Source organism: Falco cherrug, chromosome 4 (genome assembly GCF_023634085.1).
Source record: "Falco cherrug isolate bFalChe1 chromosome 4, bFalChe1.pri, whole genome shotgun sequence".
NCBI lineage: Eukaryota > Metazoa > Chordata > Aves > Falconiformes > Falconidae > Falco > Falco cherrug.
In genome coordinates, this window is record NC_073700.1 from 56181461 (window position 1) to 56201766 (window position 20306).

Here is a 20306-nt window from a genome sequence, read left to right on the forward strand (position 1 = left end):
GGAGCCGGGCCGGGCTGGGGGGCCGGGCCGAGGAGGGACAGAGCGTGGCCGGGTGAGGCGGGACCGGTCCCGTCGGGGCACCATGTCGGGGGTGGCGAGGACGGCCATCTGCCTGCTGCGCTGCGACCTGCGCGCCCACGATAACCAGGTAGGGCCCGGCCGCGGCCCCCCGGGTATTTATTTAGAAATAACCCTGCTGTTGGGTAGGCTGGGGCGGGGTGCCTGCGTCCTGCCCCCGAGAGCTGCCACGGCCCTCTGTCTTTCCAGGTGCTCCACTGGGCTCAGAGTAACGCGGATTTCGTTATTCCCCTCTACTGCTTCGACCCACGGCACTACCTGGGCACCCATTGCTTTGGTTTCCCAAAAACAGGGCCCCATCGGCTCAGGTTTTTGCTGGAAAGCGTGAAGGATCTAAGGGAAACTCTCAAGAAAAGAGGAAGGTATTTGAGAAAGCACTGTGCAAATAACATGTCTATTTTTATTTTCCTACTCGTTTTCAACACATACCTGTGCTGTAAGCCTAATCGTGTCAGATACTCTGGGGTGTGATGATGGCTTATTTCTGAGAGCCACCGCCCTTCTGTTAGATACAATAAGGTCCCATACATAGCTCCTGTTCAGATGATCTGCTGTGCCGTCTGCAAGGGAGTGAAGAGCCACGCAGGCTGCATGCCATGTGGGGTTTTGCTTTTTTGAACTTGGATACCACAGATGGGCGTCAGCCTTAAGCGCTTTGCCCAGAGTCCTGACAATTGGAGACACGAACCGGCAGTCTTCCGAGTTGTAGGCGATGACATTAGCCGCTGGGGTGTGTGGCCTTGTCCCTAGTGAGTTTTCCCTAAGAGCTGGCTTGAGACAGACCAGCATGGATCCTGGCTTGTGAGACTGGAGAGTTAAGTTTGCTCATGCCCTGTCCCACGAAACCCAATCTCTTTGGTAGGCTACATTGTGGGAAGGGGGTCTTCAGAGATTCCTTCTTCATTATGCCTTTAGAAACCGTAACTGCTGTAGACCAGGGCCTGAAGGTTTGCATGCTGAAGAATCCATTACCAAATAACATCTGGCTTTGCTTAGCAGAAGATGTGTCAGCCAGCCTGTCTTCTCCCAAAGGGGCATAACAGTGGTAGTAGAAGCAAGTGGAACGGCTCTGGGTTTGCAGTGCAGTGTGGCCAGTGTAGATGGTGAATGTTATAGGGGACTGAGAGAAATGACTAGTGGGTATCTGCACCCATACTCTGCAGTGAACAGATTCAGAGCTGCTTGAATGCCACTGTGCTGTTGTCGGTGGCTGATAAGAGACTGGTCTTCTGTAGTGAGAGACATGTGGTTGTGAAGAGCCATGCTAAGACCTAGGCTCCATTTGCCCAGTCATGATATCTTCTCAATGCAGTGATAGACAGAAATCTCTTTCACGTCCAGTCTGTGGTGTTCCCTGTGGACAGCTCGATCTCTGCTTTTCTGTGGGAAGTAAGGGGAACAGCTCTCTTAGCAGCACTCCTTGCTGCTGCCTTCTTCGGATCCAACCCATCTTTGAAGAAACTTTTCAGTTGTGCTTTAAATTATTCTGGCAAAAACACTGTATTACCCCTTCAAGTGGCTGGGCAGCTGGTGAGGTTGCAAGGTGGGAAGGGAGTTTTTTTGACTGTTATGAACACAGAGCATTCAGAGGAAAGCATTCGTCTGAATACTCCCACATGAAAGTGGAGAGAGGTCTGCACACAGGCCACCACTGCCTGTGAAGGGGGTTGAAAGAGGAATCCGTTGAACAGATCTGACAGATTTACTTTTAGGTAACAGCCTGGCTTTCTGCCCAGTCATCCTTTCTAAAGCATCCGGGGTGATAGAAATGTGTTTGACACAAACTCAGCCCTAGAAGCTTACAAACTGCGTTCAGTGGGTCCTAAAAAACGTAGGCTAGTCAAATCCTGTCTGTCTGCCTCCATATGCTGTCTGTGCTCTGTAGAGAACTAATGGGTGTGTGGACTGGGACAAGGGCCTCTTGTACACATAAATAACAATAGCATCAAACCTAATTCAGGGCAACATTTTGTGTTTGCAGTACCCTGGTTGTGAGGAAGGGGAAGCCAGAAGATGTGGTCTGTGATTTGATTACGCAGTTAGGTTCTGTCAGTGCTGTGGCTTTCCATGAAGAGGTAAGGGAAATACTTGGGTGACATTGTTAAAAGATAAAATTAGGTTGTGGAGGTTTCTTCCACAACTAAATGGTGATGCAGATCCTGTGTGTTCAGAGCCTTTCTTGTCTGTGGCATTGTTAACCTTGGGGAAACTGGCTAACTCCTGGGATGGGATTGGTGTCTGAGTGGGAGTCCTTGTGATTGATGACTTGCAAGTGCTGTGCCTTGAGGAAAACGAGTTTCTAGCAACTGGCATTTTAGGTCAGCTGAGTCCATTTCTCCTCCTGTTTGCATCAAGCTGCTTTTCCTGGTGCCTTCCTTGCACAGGCAGCTAACTTCCAGGGGACATACTGTATTGAGTGTAGGGGCCACGGTGAGCTGACAGCACCCACATTTAGGAGGTTGCCCGCCAGTGTGTTGAACAAAAGACAAGTCTGGTCCTGCAATGCCGACGGGGTTTGTGCTTTACTGGCCTGTCTTCACTGAGCTAAGTAAATGGTTTGATCCAGAGCCTGCTGAATTCAATGGAAGGCTCTGAAGACTCCACTAGGTCTGGAGGCTGTGTACAGACACCTATGTATATACATACATAGATGCACTCAGTATTAGCAGTCTGGACCTCAGAGCTGTCTAATGGAGGAACTGTTCTGTGACTCGCACTGCAGGTATTCCTGCTGTCAGGCCTAAGACCGTTGTAATGTGATGTGACAGCCTGCACATCCCATAGTGCCTTGTTCCATGCAGCTCTAAGAACATCCACAGAGGATCAGACAAAACGCCTCATCTAATTCCATAACCTTTCCTGACGGTGGCCAATAACAGACGCCCAGAGAAGACCACAGGAGCAGGACATATCTGTAAAGATACTTCCCCAGAATACTTTCCCAGCCACCAAGAATCTGTGGCTTAAGGACTTCTTGAAACAGGAATGCTGCCCTGATAGCCAATAACCCTCAGTGGATTTCTTTTATATGTATTTGTCCAGTCTCCTTTTCATTCCATGCAGACTTAAAAGATCTGCAACATCCTACATCAAGGAGTTCCCTATTCTGGCATTGGCGCTACTAACAGAGTGAAAATGCTTATTGGGTTTGGCAGAGGAAAATACTCAGAAATTGTCTGTGTGCACCTCTCTCCAAAGGGGTGAAGCTAAATGTGGAGATGAGGGAGAAGGGCAAGGCCAGTGACCAGGGTCTGTGTGCCTAAGAGAGCTGAAGCCACGCGACCATGGCCTCACTGCATTTTGTTCTCCCTAGGCCACGCAGGAGGAGCTGGATGTGGAGAAACTGCTGTGCGAGGTGTGTTGTCAGCATGGGGTGAAGACTCACACATTCTGGGGATCCACGCTGTATCATCGGGATGACCTTCCCTTCAGGCCTATCGCCAGGTGGGCTGCTCTGTGGTATCGCTCGCTCCACTGTCCCATTTGTTTCTAACTCCAGTGAACTGCTTAGGAGGGGTCTTAGTCATCCAGTCCCACAGGGAAGGGACCCATGAATCCATCTGCATTATGGAACAGTGCTGTCATGCTCATACACAGCAAGGGGAAGGGGCACATTCATCCCTCTGTACTAGTAGGATTTACTCTTCAATATGCATAAAGCCAAGGGGTTTGACTGACGTGCGGAATTAGACTCTATAACTCGAAAGTTATAAAGTAGGTATGTTTACTGCTCGCAGATGCACGGGGGATCACTCCTCCACAAGCGTGCATGCCTGAAGTGACGAACCATCTCACATTTATACAATAAAACAAATGAATATTCAATTAACGCCTATACATATTCGTTACCTAAACCCGCTTACTCTCGCTTCGTATGTTAATTAGCTTATCAGTCCTTTGCCTGGAATGTGGTGGTCTTGCAGGTTTGTAGGTGATTCATGTCCTTGTGACCATCTGATCTTCTCCAGCAAGGAGACTTAGCACTCCCTCCCTCTAGATAGCACTGGAATATCTCTCATCCTTTTCTCATTCTTTTTTAAATAGCCCCTTTGTTAGAGGAAGAAGGGCAGGCGTCTCCTCAAAGCTGTAGTCGTCTCCTCAAAGCTGTGTGCCTATGTGACCAGACACCGCACCCATGACTAGTCACCATACCCACATTCCTTGAGCAGACATATACAATCACAGTCGATGTCCATTGTCCCCATTTCACACTATTTCTCCGTATCATGACCATTTATTGAGGGACTGATTTCTCTTTGCCCTTCCACCAGCACAGTTTTGATGCTCTGTCTGCAGTGCTCCGTCCTTGTGACATTGGACTGGATTGCTCCGTTACCCCATCTGGCTAAATGCAGCTGCCTGTGACAGTAGCCCTTTGCGTGTGGACTCTTCATGCCTCCCTCAGTAGTCACTTGAGGTGTAATTAATGGAGTTGAGTGATTCATGGCATCCTATAGAAAATGTATAAAACAGAGCAGAAGAGTCAGGCGATAAAAATTGCTGTTTCTCTCCATTGACTGAAAAGCAGCTGGAGGTTGCAGATTTTTACATTGAGGTCAGCCTTGTGGGTAATCAGAAGTTAGATGAGATGAATCTGACCCTCAGGGATTGCTCCATCAGGACACACCTTAAATTGAAAAGGCATCAGAGGCAGAAACTGGATGAAGGACTGAACTTCTGATGGCTTCTAGCCCCAGGGGAATCTACCTCTTTCAGCAGGCGGTGTACAAACATGCATCACAAATACCCGCTCTGCCCTCAGGAGAGTGCAGCCTGGAAAGCTAACCCTCCATCTATGGAAGATACGTGGTGCTGTGTGGAGGGGCCAGGGTAGCCACCCTGTGGAGATCTGACCGCGCTGTTATCTTTGCAGGTTGCCTGATGTCTACACCCATTTCCGAAAAGCAGTGGAATCTGAGGCAAAGGTCCGGCCAACTCTGCAGATGGCAGACCAGCTAAAGCCTCTGGCTCCAGGGGTGGAAGAAGGGTGTATCCCTACAATGGAGGATTTGGGACAGAAGGGTAAGAAAACTTAATGTGGCAGTTCCTCCCATGAAGTCCTACTTAGATCTGTCTGTTACTGAGGATGAGAAGAGGGAGGCCTCCCAAGGGCAGTGGTTGCCCTTCAAACTGTAACTAAGCTGCTGTTCACTCATATGACAAATGAAGGTAAATTCCCTGTGTGGAGGAGCTGCCCTGCAGCTGGGTAGAAAACATCCCCTTAGTAATTTTTAATATGTTTGATTTGACCCTTGCTTTAGAGGAAGACAGGGCACAATCTTTTATGGCCCCAAAGCAGACACCCTTACTGCTGAACATCCCTAGATTTTAAGCTCCTTACCTTTGAGATGCTTTCCAAGAAGGTAACAAGGTGATGGTGTTTTCTGTGGCAGATCCTGTGACTGATCCACGAACAGCCTTCCCCTGCAGTGGAGGAGAGACCCAAGCTTTAATGAGACTGCAGTATTACTTCTGGGACACGGTAACTCTTACACTTCCTTGTCTACATCCTCCCCCTTGTACATATGGCTGTGCAAGTGCGTGAGGCTGCGATTTTACTTCCTAGTAATGTTTCCTTAGCTCCTGTATAACACTGTACAAAGGAGGGAATTAACGTTTTTTCAGGTTTTCAGAGGGACAAACTAAATCCAAAGAAGTCATCCAGGAACTGGGAATGTAAGCCAAATACTTAGGAATCTAGTTTAGTGGCCATCCCTCTTAAGTCTTCTTTTCATCAACTTTTGGGAATTAGGACGATGCCTTGATTTGCCCTTTCTACTCTCCTGTCCCACATCGTCAGCAATGTAGTTCCTTCACTTTGGAGGAGGGAAAAGTGGCCTGAAGAGCTGTAATTGCAAATGGGGTGAGGAACAACTGACCCAAACTGCTTCCAGTTTTTTTAACAAGCACAGTTAAAAATAGTAGGAGGTTCATAGTAGTCTGACAGTGCTGCCAGCATACAGTCACTGCTGGAAAACCTGTTCCTTCTTTTCTGTTATGCAAATATTGTCTTCCTGGTGAGCTAGAACAGCCCTTTAGCAATTGTAACCTGTGCAGCCAAAGGGAATCAGAAGAGATCAGGCTTCCCAATGTCCTCTGCATTGTCAGTGGAGTTCTCAGAAAACGGAAGATCTGCGCTCTGCTGTAAGTGTGGCTGGCCCAGAAGTAACGGTGGCCAGGATTCCCGCAGCTGTGTGTTGGGTGCTGTCAGACACGGTAGTTCTCAAACCTGAACAAGCAACCACATGGACAAGGGAACTGGCCTCCAGTTCTGCTGGTGCTTTTAAGTGGATCATTGATCCAGAGTCAGACAGGTATGGGCAGGGAGCAGCACAGCCAGGTTCATAGTGCTTGTAGAAATAAATGTGCTACAGGCTGAAGCCAGGAGCATAGCTTGTGACATGCATCCCAGAGCTATAATGAGAACTGCTGGCCTGATTCATTCCTGTGCACTGGAGGCAGTAATTTGACAGCTCTGTAGTCCTTGCAGGCAGCCATGAGAGGGAGCCCAGCCCTGCTAGATTGCCCTAGCTCCAGTATGAAAGAAAACGTATTTAGCATGTTGCACTAAAGTATTAAAACCGTTTGGTTTTTCGCTCGCACAGAACCTGGTTGCATCTTACAAGGAGACTCGCAATGGACTGGTGGGAATGGATTACTCGACCAAATTTGCACCATGGTAAAGATTTTTGTTGTGAGTCTGGAAGCTCCTTTTCTGCTCTCATCCCAAACCGATGTTGCCCAGCTGCTGAGTGCTCACTGGGCAGAGGTCTGAGTGTGATTCGTTCTGCCCTTTTTGTTGGGGTACAGCAGCCTCAAAGCTGCTTTTTGTTGTGCTTCTATGCAGTGCTTCACTGGGAATGTTCCTGCAGTTAGGAATTGCTGAAGTGTAGCAGTAGTGTGCCAAGAGCCCAGTGTGCTGGGAGCAGCAGTGTGGACAGGGCACTAGAGAGACACACCACTTGTCTTTGCCTTTGTGCTGTTTTGTGTATTATCAGGGGTGGTTGTGAGGAGCCAGGGAGGAAGAGTAGCTTCAGCATGTTGATAGGGTTGTAGCAGAACTCAGTCCAGTTCTGGTTTGCTGAATAATGTGGGCCAAGTCACTTCACCTCACTGCCATTCTGTTTTTCTGTGGTGTGAAGAGATGCTTCTGATTATTCCTATTGCAAAAGGATCTCTTATTTGGGTAGATATGATGATTTATTATGATTAGGGGTTTTAGTCTCCAGTGCTGGAAGGGGAAGAGTTAATCTCAGACTGCAACAGCAACAGCAGAACCCAGTTCAGCCTAAGGCTGAGAGCATCCAGTGTGTGTTCCCGACAGAACTGCAACGTGAAACAGTTTTCTGAGGCCCCTACAAGTCAGGATTTATTTTCAGCGGGCTTTGTGCTTTACTGGTTGCAGTGGACAGCTCCACCTGCTGGCGCTGTGGGATCCGGGACCACTGCCACTTCAGAAGTTCGTTATTTGTAGTCTCCACTCGAGTTTTTCCGATCTGGACATTTGCCCAGAGCAGACAATCCTGATCTGCCTGTCACAAAGTGTTCCCCCGTCAGATGATCAAAATCAGACTTGTTCAGATTGCAGCCAGCCATTCACATCTCATATTGGCCATTTCTAAGTGTTATTGCTGGTCAACAATCAAGGGAAAACTCTTCAGGCCCTTTCTTCCTGTTTTCCAAAATTCACTAGAACATCAATTTTTTCCACGAGCCCTAGTGGGAAACTGCAGTAAAATACATTTCTAGGAAAATAAAGGTAAAAGTTTTCCTTATCACCCTTTGTGATGGGGTTGGAGTCTACAAGCTCTTTCCTGTCTTGCACAGCGCTGATCTGGAACAAATGGGAGGAGCCCAGTAGATTGAAATGCCAAAGTTTGTGTTTGATTCCCTAGTTTTCTGACCCTTTGTGAGATTTTTAGCAAATTAATTGCCTTCTGTTGTTGCTCAAATGAGACACTAATGTACTGCAGGAAGAGGAGCCCTGGACATATGATAATTCAATTTGTAGTAAAAGGAGGGCTGTTGAACCACTAGGACAGTTGCTGTAGGGGCTGACATTTGGGACTCATTTCTGTGTTTGTCATTGGTGCACTAAATCACCAGATGATCAAGTCTTTTATGCAATACTTGTCAGACTTGTGTAAAATGGTTTATCTCAGTAGCTTGGAAACTCCTGTAACAGTCATACACTGGGACAGGGAAGATTTTGATTCTCAGATTGAAAAGTTGCAAAGAAGTCATACAACTTGACTAAAGCCATTTGGGAAGTCAGTGGCAGAACTGCAAACCAAGCAAAAGTTTTCAGACAACAACTCTAGACACAAAGCTGCCCCTCCAATCTGTCCCTGCAGACATCGAGTTGTCAGTCCTACATTGCATTCAGGACATCATTCTCCTCCTTTCAGGCTGGCGCTGGGCTGCATTTCACCTCGATACATCTATGAGCAGATACAGAAGTATGAAAAAGAGAGAACGGCAAATCAGAGCACATACTGGTATGTCCTTGCGTGATCAGCATAGCTTGTTTTCTCTGAAAAGGAAACTGACATCTCATGCACAGGAGAGAGTGATTTGTTAACTTAATGTTTGTTTGTTTTTCCTGTGCCTGCTGTCTGGTTCCTCGGGGTTGCATTGCAGTTCTGTTTCAGTATGGATTTATTAGTCTGCCTTTGACATCCAGAGGCTGTAGGCACTTTGTAAGGGAAGATTATTAAAGCTAGTTATCGTGATTGCTGGGAAATTGTGGGTCATGATTTTTAAGAATTATCTCTATAAATCAGTACAACCCCTCTCTGCATCATTGTGGGCTAGATGAGAAGGAAGAAGAATGATTTACAAATAAAAGCCAAAGAGTTTCTCATGCCAAGCGTATGAGCAGGGTTTCACCAAAAAGGCTCAGTAGTTTTGCGACTTGTACAAATCACGCGGTGTCAGAAGGACCTCTGGGCACAGTCCAGCAAATGGCCCTGTGCTTGCTCAGCTGCCTGGCCATGAGTACACCACCATAGCAAAGAAGAAGAGGGGACTGGGAAGTGGGCTTAATGCATCCTGCCTTGTCACCTCACCGCTGGCTGCTTGCCTGCCTGCAGGTTGTCCTGAAGGAGTCTGGGGGACAACTGAGGTCAGTGTAGCTGTCCCTGAGCTGGCCTTGAACTTGCTCGTGCGCTCTGCTCTGCCCAGACACTCTGAACTGGAGCCTGGTAGGGAGCTCATAAGGAGTAGCAGGTTCATGTTAGAGCCTGGCCTAATACTAGACCTGGATGGGAAAAAAGCCCAAACCACAAAGTCTGTGCAAACTGGAGAACTGTGTTTTCAGTTTGGTTTGTTACGTTTGCAGTGTGTGTGACAGCACAGTGGTCGGTGAGGAACAGGCAGAACATTGCCAATAATTCTCGCCAAAATACTCCATTTCATTAAAATTCAAACAGATAAAATATCAACCTTTTGCCTGTTGAAGTGTATGCTTTTTTTTTTTTCTTCAAAGACAATTAAGAGAGGAAAGGTTTCAAGAAATGAACATACTTGTGTTTTTCCATCTAACAGTCAGCCAGCCTGCCTGCAAGGTGGGGTGCCATGGAAATCTGAGTGTGTTAAGAAATAGTTATAAAAAAGAAGCTGTCAAGCTGTAGGCACTGCAGTCAATTGTAACAATGAAGTACAGGTCATAGTGGCTGCACATGAGGGACTGATTGAACTTCAGTGTCATGACACTAGTTTTTAGCATTTGGACAGTGTCCTGTTTTGTAACCAGATTTTCCAAAAAGATCTTGTAAGCCTAAACATCAGCTGAGCAGAATATTTCCAATATGCCAGAGTGCTGAAGCAAGTCTCAGAGGCTGAGGTGCCATCATTTTATAAGAAGCTTTATTTATATAAGAGTTTTTATATAAAACTGTCTATTTTCTGCAGGCCTAGCACCTGATTTCATGAGCTAGACCACTGTAAACAGAGTGTTGAAAGGTGCATGTAAGTCCCTTACAAAGGTTATTGCTTAAATCAATGCAAAGGTCTTAGGAATGTGCTGACATGCTTGCTTATGCGGAAGTGTGAAGCTGAATCAGGTCCTCGCCCTGCTCTTTGGAGAATTACATCCCAGTAGGGATGGATGAGAAACAGGTTTCCTGAAATTCTGTTCCTGCACTTGAGTTAAGGAAAGCTTCCCCCGTGATTCATGCGAAGTTTGCTTTCACTATAGTCATCCAGGTGCAAGCTAGATGGGTAGGCTTGGGGCAAGAACTGGTATCATGGGAAGGTGCGTGAAATTGCTCATTGTGAGTAAACCTCACGGGGTTAATGGTGGGTACTATGGAAGCAAAATCCCAATTCAGTAATTTCATCTGACCCACAGCGGAATACAGACGTAGCTTTGTGTTTTAGGGTCCTGTTTGAACTGCTGTGGCGGGATTACTTTCGATTTGTGGCCCTGAAGTATGGCAGAAGGATTTTCTCATTAAGAGGTGTGTATGGATCACCGTATTCGGAGAGGAAAGGTACAGTCTTACAACAGGGAAATTAAGAGAAGATGTTGTCAGCATTGTGTCGTACAAATGTTCTTCTCATAGCGCTTGTGTCACCACTCTGGATGTTGCTGGGGACTTAGTGGTGGCACAGAAGTGCCTCAACACCATGATTCTGTACACTGAGACTTTTTCCCCCAAATCTGATTAGATATGGGGAGTATTATTAACACATGTCAGTGGGAAACAGCAGCATGGTAACAGTAAAGATGTTATTTCTGGAGACATTCCACCTTTGGAGAGGATCCAGGCTTCAGGTTTGCTCCACGTTCACCAGAGTAGCTGAAAGAGAGCAGGAACTGACCCAGCAGCGCAAATCCCAAGAAACCAGATTTTCTTTCTGCCTTGCACTACATAGGAATCAGAAGGAGATTCAGCTCCAGACCCAGTGAGTTACGTGCAGGTGCCTACACCTCAAATGGGGGTCTGAACTCTTGAGTGCAATGCAAATACCTAGCCTACGTAGCCAGGAAACCCTACAGCTGATGCGTGTGCTGGGTGAGCTGTTCTCCATGTGATGTAGCTGCCCACACCTAAGCATACAGCACTGGTTTAGATGCCCCGGGGCAGTCTGCCTGGCATCCAGCTGTGGGTGCAGAGGAACATGTCTCCCTCAGGGCCTGCATCACATCTGCCTGGCCAGGCCTATGTGGCTGTTTCAGATGCCCAACAGCATCTCAAATGGCACTGGATGCCAGTGGTGGGCCTAACCTTAGATGTCTGGAGCTGGAGCTGAGTCATCCCTGCTGCCTCTGTTCCACTGTACAGAGGTCTGTAATTGCCACTGGACCCTGCAAACATAAAGTCATCCCCCTCATCTGTTCCTACCCCACTGCAGGAGCAAAGTGTTACTGGGGCTTCTGCCAGGTAATTCTGGGTTTAGTGTCTGCTACAGAAATGGATTTCACATAGACGTTGTCCTGGAGTAAAACTGAACAAGAAATTACTAGCTTGGGCCAGAGCACATCTTTACCACTTGAGAGGTCTGAGTAATTTTTAATTAACAAAAAAAAATTAAAAAATAAAAATAGAGCAAACGCTAACAAAACAAGTTATCAAAATCTGTTAAGGCTGGAGCATCCTCCATGTGCGCAAGACATTCCTTTGCAACCCTTGAAAGGAGGAATGGATCATCCCTAAATCTTTGCAGAAGGAACATGGCTTGTTTGTAATACCACTAAGAGGGCTCGCTTCATCCTAATGTCTTGTGTCGTCAACCAAAGTGCCTCTGGCTGTCATTGTTTTATTAATAACTGCCTGTGTCAGCATTTGTCTTCATTAACAGTTCTTTTTTTTCGCAATAGGGCTTCAAAATAAAGAGGTCCCCTGGAAAAAGGACCTTCAGCTCTTTGACTGTTGGAAAGGTCAGTAGAAACCGCAGGTTTGTCTAAGTGTGCTTTATGGTTTCCACATGTCTGTGTGCTAACATGTGCCCTCATGCTAACTCAATTTTATGTCAGGGAACTGTCAGCATGATCGAGGCCTGTCATTTAAACTGTTACCACCAAACAAGAATCCAGCCCCGTGGTCTGATGTGTGATGTGAGTGCAGGATACTTGGTTTCCCTTCCGAGACTGAGCACTGCACAGGAGCAGGCACGCAGGGTACCGTGAATGGCCAGGCTCTGTCCGGCTGGTACGTGCTTTGTGAGATGCACTGCAGTTAGATTTTCCTGCCCAGGTAGAAGTGTTTACAATCTGTTGGCTCCTTCTGTTCAGTCACACAGGGGCTGACCAGCCCTTCTTACCCGTGCGAGATTGCCATGCCTGCTACATTTTGTTCTTCTGATTGGTTTTGGTTAGAAGGTCGGAACAGTGTTAGAATAAATCACATCTTCCATTATGCCACAGTCTTTTAATATCCTTGCTTTTCCTTTAGCTTTTATAACTCCGTTGTCACTTGAACAGCAAGCATAATATCTCAAAACTTGGAGGGGCTAACAGACTGAAGTGTCAGAATCGGTGAAATACACACCTATGTATATTTCTTCATGTTAATGCCATGTGTATCCATTTGCATGCAGGTACAATAGATCTTTTCCTTAACAATAGACAAGGACTGTCCAATAGATCCCTCTCTGCTATTAGTCACCTGTCAAGAATCTTCCTGTTCTTGGCCCACCTTGCTATTATCTGTGTATTTATTCTGCTCTGCAAAATTCCCTGCAATCCACCTCATTGTTTTTCCAGTCTGAGATTTTTCTGTACCTTGTTTTTTTCCTTGCCAAAAAGTCTCACTTTAATTTTCAGTATAATTTCCCATGGTTCTTAGTGGCTGCACACCAGCTAAACCTCACTGAAATCTCTCCCTGCTGCTGTTACACTGGCACTGTCTTACCTGCTTGGATGGCTGTGAATGCATGACCACAGTTTGGTTTAATAGTGCCCAAAAACGTCATTATGTCCCAGCACTGTCTTTTGTCTCTGCAGAGGGCAAAACAGGGGTTCCTTTTGTCGATGCCAACATGCGAGAGCTGGCTGCGACAGGCTTCATGTCTAACAGAGGGCGGCAGAATGTTGCCAGCTTTCTCACCAAGGACCTGGGTCTGGACTGGAGGATGGGGGCGGAATGGTTCCAATACCTGCTGGTAAGGCTGAGCTGTTTTGTGCCTCTGGAGTTGTTTGTGCTCCCTGCCCTGAGTGACAGACAGGAGGACAGCTCTGCCTAGTAAGGATACAGAAGAGGATGAGTAATTTTCAGGCTGTTATAAATGCGTGTTTATACTGCTTGCATGGTATCTACTTCCCAAAGCTCATGTAAGAAAAGGGAATTTTGTCACAGTGAAGCTGCCATCAACCAAGATGTAGCTAGGAAGTTTTCAATGATAGTTTTGGTCCTCCATCTAGGGTTTTAGCCAGAGATCCACCACACTGGAGAAGACTTTCAAATATAAATTATGTTAACAATGCTCTGATTTGCTCACCCCAGAGGCTGGGGAGGAGGATGGCCCAGAAATAGAACATAACAAGAAATATGTGTTCTGGCCACTGAAGCCAGTGTTGGCACAGTGTCCTTGCATTGATGGCTGTGGACAGGGAAGCTATCTAGTCAAGAACAGGCAAGTACGGACAATAGCTGCATCAGCTTCCAGAGAGCTCCACCCTGGCTGGAGGCATCCTTCTTTGTTCTGGTGAGTCACAGGCCTCCCTGCCAACTGGAGCACCAATTCATTTCTCATATGCCAATCAGCAGCCATGCAAGCTCAGTTAAATAGCTGGCTCGCTTCTCCGTCCTTAGTCCTCTGTCCCATAGCTTCTTCCCAGGAAGGTCTGCACTGGCTGGCAGTCCCCAGTTCAGCTCTGCGTGTCTTTGCTTGGCTGCCATTATCTCTGGTGATGGTGATGGAGGGACTGTCAGCAGCACCATGCTGAGCAGTGGGAACTGAGGCTGAGCAGGTGAATCTGCATTTTGTTCTTTACCAGACTGAATGGATCATACTGAAAAAGACCAAATACTAATATCAGCCTCCCATTAAAGATCTTGTTTGTGGGATACAAGTGGCTACTGGTAGTCAGGAAACTTTCTACTCACTAGGACAGCTGGAGATCCAGAGAGAGCTCAGTCACCAACATTCTCTGCAATTAAAAGCGCCTTTTTTGTGAATGTAATATTTTTTTTTTTGAGCTTCCGTGGTGCTGGGTTCTGACATGGCTTTGGCTGCAAAGATCTCCTGGAAGGTCTGGGTGCTTTTCCCAGTGCTGTGACTCACACCGTTGCTGTGAGCAGTGGTGGGCTTGCACAGGAACACAGTGCAGAACTTCTGCAGGATCCTCCAGAAAGTAGTGATGGTAGCTGCATGCAGCAATGTTTTTCCAGATAAAAGTGAGAGCCCCCAGCACATGGCACCAGAGAACTTGTATTGGAAAAGTGGTGGCATTATCCTTCCTATCATGGCTGGAATCTGGGATGGAAAATCTTACCTCGAGTGCATTTTTTTTTGCAGTTTCAGTGGGTTGTATAAGAAAGCTGATACCCTGTGTGTGTGACTTACCAGGCAGGGGCTGCATTTTGGTATGGATGATCTAATTCCTGTAGCCTGAGTGCATTGTGTACGTCACACAGTGGCCCTCCAGAAGAATGGTGCAGCACATGCAAATGCACAAACACATCAGTGCATGTCTGTCCTGCAGAGTCAGCCACTAGGACCAATTTGAATGTTTTGTAGTATCTGGCTTTTGACGGCATCTGTCAGCTGTGGCTTTCACAGCAGTGACAAAGGAGACTTCATTTCACAGAGAGGGCAGCTTGCTTCACGTACAGGCAAGCCTTGCACTCAAAGTCACCAGCTGATGAAGGGCTGGGAGTCAGGAACTGAGGCTTTGCTCTGACAGGCGGGCAGCTTTGCTTTCCTCCGACAGGAGCTTGGTTCACTTTGCAGGCCGACTCAGATGGCCACAGCAGATTCCAGGTCCTATTCCCCAAGTAAGGAAGACCTGGAAGGTCTAACACGAAAAAGATGCTCCCTGGGTTATTTACCTTTATTCACAGGCACATGAGTGTTACCAGACTTGCTGGAAGCAGGATTTAGCACTCTGCACTAGGCCTTTCATCTTGGGAAGCCTCAGCGGCTGACTGCCACCATAGGCTGGTGTAGCACAGGCTGATCCTTGTGTCCTTCTGTCCCTTCCTTTCCACTTGTGTCACACTGATGCATTGCTAGACAGCTGTTACTTTAACCTGGCGGCATCCCCAGGGTAACATACAGGAGACATAAGTTTGATGGGGAGATGTAGCTATAGAATGGTAGAGGCCAGTACAGAACTGAAACTGGTTTCACTTGGCTCTAAAAAGGGAAAGTAATGTGTATTTCATCTCTGATCCTTCCAGCAAAGGCCCACCAAGTGTTTGCGTGTGCCTGTGAAGAGGGTGTCTGTTAACCACGCCAGGTGGGCATGAGACTGAGGCAAGCTCTCTGCAACCTGCCGAAGCCAGGGAGAAGGCAGGAGACCACTGGTGGCCTGAAACAGAGATGATCTCAGCTGTGATTTCATTCACAGGGTCAGGCCCCAAGGAAAGGGAGAGAAACAAACCAAAGAGAATGCCAGGAAGGGGCAAGGCTGAGGGGGAAATGAGCCTGCCTCCTCCAGTCCCCCTTGGATTTGCCCTCGCCTCCCCCACATGCTTTCCTGCGTGTTAATCACACAGTCAGGCCTCCAATGGCATCTTTCTTCCACTCCTTATCCTCACCAGCTGGAGGAAGTGCTGCTGGGAAGGGGGAGCATGCTGCACAGTGAGCATAGCTGGCTACTGATCACCCTGACCCCGGCTCTCAGCTGGCTTTGCAGAGAAAGGGGAAGGGAACTTGGCAGAGCCCGTTGCCCTGTGCCTTCTGCCATCTGGGTGCGCTGAGCTTCGGTCGTGGTTTCATCTCAGCCAGCAACTAAGTACCATGCAGCTGCTCGCTCACTCCCCATCCCACCAGGGATGGAGGGGGAGGAGAATCAGAAAAGTAAAACCTGTGGGTTGAGATAAGAATGGTTTAATAATTGAGATAAGGAAAAAATTAATAACAATAATTGCAATGAAGAGGAGGGGAAGAGATAGGAATAAAACCCAAGGGGAAAAAAAGAAATTATGCACATTTGCTCACCACCTGCTACCAATGCCCAGCCAGTCCCCAAGCAGTGATCACCCCCCCAGCCAGCTCCCCCCAGTTTATGTACTGAACGCGACGTTCTGTGGTATGGAATATCCCTTTGGCCAGTTTGGGTCAGCTGTCCTGGAAGACCTGTCCCAGGTTCTCATGTACCTCCTCACTGGCAGAGCACAGGAAACTGAAAAGCCCTTGATTTAGAATAAGCACAACTTAGCAACAACTGAAACACCAGTGTCTTTATCACCATTATTCTCACACTAAATCCAACACACAGCACTGTACCACCTACTGAGAAAGAAAATCAATTCTATCCCAGTGGAGACCAGATCAGCTCCTCACTTTAAGGATTTTGGAATTGTCACTGAGATTTTGGAAGTGTCACTGTGTGGACTGGTTGTTGCTGCAGCTGCAGTAAAAGCAGAAGAGAACAGCACTGAATGTGCTTCGTGACTCGCCTTTGCAAACTGCTGCAGCTGCCAGCACTACGCTTTTGCAATGGGGACGCCCCTCCTAGGAACGCTCAGAGATCCCACGCCCTACCTGCTATCGCTGCCACTCCCCTCCTGAGCTAGGTCTGAATTGTCCTACAGCTGAAAAGCTTCTGATGCTGGATTTAAGCGACCCTGCCCAGCTGAAGAGCACTCAGACTGGATCATGTCCTGCTCCCGCTTATGCCTGTTTCAGAAGCCTCACTCCATTTTACATAAGCATCCTTGAAAGCTCTTTATTGGTTTAGATGTAGAACAACTTGGCAATGTGCAGCCTACTGAGTACATCATGAGAGCTCTAGTGTTCCCCATAGTAGTAAAGCATCTCTTTCTGCCAAGTCCCTGTGAGTTGAGGCTTATTGCCTGATGAAGGTCGAGTATAGCAGGGAAAAAACTGTAGTGTTTGTATCCATTGCATCTTCACACACTCTGTGTGGTCACTCTGTACAGCCTGAGTTAGGCTTTTCTCCAGTCTGCCTAACAGGATCTGCACAGATGATTTTGTTAGTCTGTGGGCTCTGGGTAACTGGTCAGGAAGACTTTTCTTTCGTATTTGAAATGGACTGGGCTGCTGTTTCTTGGAATATGAGCACTCAAAAGCTAGGGCTAGTGGCCATTAAGTCTGCCAGATGTCAGCAGAAAGAGAAGTTTTTTTTTTAAAAAAAGGAAACAGAAAGTGACTTTGGTTGGACTTTATCTCATTAACCTAAGGACCATGAAGTGAAGTAGCCTGGGAAGCTGATCCCAGCTGTAAAATACAGCCATGCAGCACAGTTCTCTTCTGAGCCAGAGGGCTGTACCTACATGGGAGCTGTGACTGCCCCAGTATTGCCAGGCTGATGCCCACACAGGGAGTTTTCCCCTTGAGATGAGGGGTGGACGGGGAGAGAAGATTCACCAAGCGCCAGCCCATCTCTTCATGCTGTTTTCTTCCTCTGTTCTCAAGGTGGATTACGATGTTTGTAGCAATTATGGCAACTGGTTATACAGTGCTGGTATTGGCAACGACCCACGGGACAACAGGAAGTTTAACATGATTAAACAAGGCCTGGATTACGACAGCAATGTAAGTGTGTTTGGCTGTTTTGCAATGAATAGTGCAGCAAAGCGTATGTGAGAGTTTCAGGGAACAGAGATCGACCTGCTGTGTGGATACTGCTGCAAAAGGTTCTGTGATCTCCTGGCCAACAGTCAGGCAGGTTCCTCACTGCTGCACAGGAAGATCTGACGTTTACAATCTGCTGCTGTCCCCAAAGAGGCTGGTGCTCTGTACAGCCTCCCTGTCCTGCCACTGGCCTATGTTTCGTCACCGTTTCTTCCGGGTAACAGCCACAACCCATCAGTATCTCACACAGCCATTTCCTTGAGCACAGAGCAGCTTCTTAGCGAACTCAGAAGTGACAGGAGAGACAGAGCTGCTCCTTGGGAGGTCCTAGAGAGTAGATTAAACCTGTGACTAAACCTGACTATCCTCCATAAGCGGTGGGCACAGATAAATCACCCTTTCCACGTGCTTAGTTCACATACCAGATTACCTGGTCCCACCCTATTCCTGAGCTTCATGGCAAGCTGTGCTGTTGCCTTTGGCACTGTAGCTGGCAGGACTTCGCAAGGAACCAGGAAATAGTCCTAGTAGGGGACACAGCAGTGGAGTTAATGGGAGAGATTCAGGGGCAAGGCGGGGTTCATCTTGCCAAGCACAAGAGTGTGCAGCTGAGCTAGTGCCCCTAGTTTCCTTCGCTCACTTGGAAAGGAAACAGGGACTTCTTGGGAACGACTTCATCTCACTGTGTCCTAAATAGGGCAGGTGAGCTGTAGCAGAAAAGCACCTCTGCCTCCCTCCCCTGCCTGCAGTAAGCCTGGGAGAAGAGCTCCAGCATCCAGTCCTCTGTGTTTAGGCACTAATTCTGTGTAGAGAGTTTAGCAGGAGGGGCTAAGACTTGACAGAGGTAACCGATGCTGTAGTACACCAGCCTCTTTACCTGGAAATCAGGGTTCTTTCTTTCACATTAAGAAAGACCCTTGCTGGGAAGCATTTACAGGTTGTCACTGAATGGATCCTGTTCTGTTGGTTCTCTTTGCAGGGGGATTACGTGCGGCTGTGGGTCCTGGAACTACAGGGCATAAAGGGAGCAGATATCCACACCCCTTGGGCACTGAACAGTGCTGCTCTCTCCCAGGTGGGAGTAACTCTAGGTAAGACCTACCCACAGCCAGTTGTGACAGCCCCAGAGTGGAGCCGACACATCAACCAGAGGCCTGTGAGTACTGGGAGGGTTTGGATGGGGTGGGAGGGCTCCAGGCAGCTGCTCTGTGTCTGTAGGAGTGTCTGTGAATTCTTTCTCTGGTAAAAAGGGAAAAAATTGCTTTAGTTCAGAGTCACACGACCTCACAGCAGAGGGTGGTCCTGCTCTACACAGGGACTGTGCAGCCAGCGTTATTTAGCTGTGTCTGCCCTACTAAATTAAACAGGTCTGAGGCACAAGCCCACGTATCGACCTCCTGCCACCCGGGCAGTCATATTGTTAGTGTATTCCCCAGCACTGTTTTTGTCAGGGCCAACAAGCACCTTCCAGAACCTTGTCCAAGCACAATCTGAGGGTACCACGTGCTAAGGACTGTCACAAGATACAGTGACAAAGCCACCCTACATCATACGGTCATAAACCATGCCAGGCCAGCTGGCTTTAGGGCTGAAGAATGAACCCACACATGTTCTGTTTACTACTTTCCAGGTAGCTTTTCTAATTTTTTTTTTCTCCTTCTGGATATACAATCGTGCCAGATACACCCGCTGTGGTGCATGGTGTAAATTTTTTAGCTGCTTCTTTCTCCCATCAGCCTTGGACAGGCAGCAGGGCTTAGACAGAGAGAGCGTGTCCTTCACAGCGTCCTGCCCTGCCCTCCAGGCCCTGCCTGCCCTGGCAGCCCCAACGGCGGGCAGGGAGGGATGGGGCATCTCCAGAGGCCTAACCGCCCCCCGATGCAGATGGGCAGAAAGGAGCCAAGACCGACACTCAGTTTCCACTCGGTTCATGAGGTGGAAGTAAACCCAACCAGCTTCCTACCGTGCTTGAGTGCATCCAAACTGGAGTCGGCGAGACCAGTATATATGGGGACTGGCCCTTACACTTTGTTTTTTGGGTGTATCTCCCCTTTAGAATGGGGACAGATTAAGATGTGGACACTGTAACATGCGGAGGCTCACATTGCTGACCTGGCTGCTGTTCTTGGAGGAGAGGGGTATGGAAGGAAAGTGCTCCATAGGTCTGGGTGGTGTCAGTGGTGGTGGAGCTGGAAAGGAAGAAAAATGGATGTAACTAATGGTGGTGTATTTCAAGGTGTTTTCAGCATTTTGTCTTCCCCCATGCATCCTCCCTGTCTCCTCCTGAGTAAGAATACTTTGTGGACCCTCAAATTTAGTTGTCATACTATGTTCAGTAAAGAATAAGGTGTGTATCCATTTGAGGCTTTAATCCCAAGGTGCAGTACCAAGTTTCTCAGGCCAAATTCCTTTGCCATGAGCGGAAAGTTTTGCAGAAGCAAAGCCTTCCGCTTCTGGCCATGCCATTGAAGGGCCTGGATTATCACCTTTCCATGTAAGAGTGCATCTGAGATCAGAGA

The 20306-nt window shown here is 47.7% G+C and overlaps 1 protein-coding gene and 1 long non-coding RNA gene across 2 annotated transcripts in view; one reads left to right on the forward strand and one right to left on the reverse strand.

The window, feature by feature from the left end:
* LOC102050175 (cryptochrome DASH-like) overlaps window positions 1-20306 on the forward strand; it is a 21445-nt gene continuing 1139 nt past the window's right edge. Inside the window, exons 1-13 of the mRNA XM_005442391.3 lie at window positions 1-148; window positions 268-440; window positions 2060-2153; window positions 3392-3522; window positions 4952-5100; window positions 5472-5560; window positions 6684-6757; window positions 8487-8576; window positions 10459-10538; window positions 11903-11962; window positions 13028-13185; window positions 17629-17748; window positions 18767-18943. Of these exons, the coding sequence (XP_005442448.1) occupies window positions 83-148; window positions 268-440; window positions 2060-2153; window positions 3392-3522; window positions 4952-5100; window positions 5472-5560; window positions 6684-6757; window positions 8487-8576; window positions 10459-10538; window positions 11903-11962; window positions 13028-13185; window positions 17629-17748; window positions 18767-18943 (1461 nt within the window). The 5' untranslated portion in view covers window positions 1-82. The remainder of the gene's footprint in view (window positions 149-267; window positions 441-2059; window positions 2154-3391; window positions 3523-4951; window positions 5101-5471; window positions 5561-6683; window positions 6758-8486; window positions 8577-10458; window positions 10539-11902; window positions 11963-13027; window positions 13186-17628; window positions 17749-18766; window positions 18944-20306) is intronic.
* Window positions 19832-20306, reverse strand: part of LOC129735926 (uncharacterized) — a 2757-nt gene continuing 2282 nt past the window's right edge. Inside the window, exon 3 of the long non-coding RNA XR_008731932.1 lies at window positions 19832-19976. This is a non-coding gene — a long non-coding RNA (uncharacterized LOC129735926). The remainder of the gene's footprint in view (window positions 19977-20306) is intronic.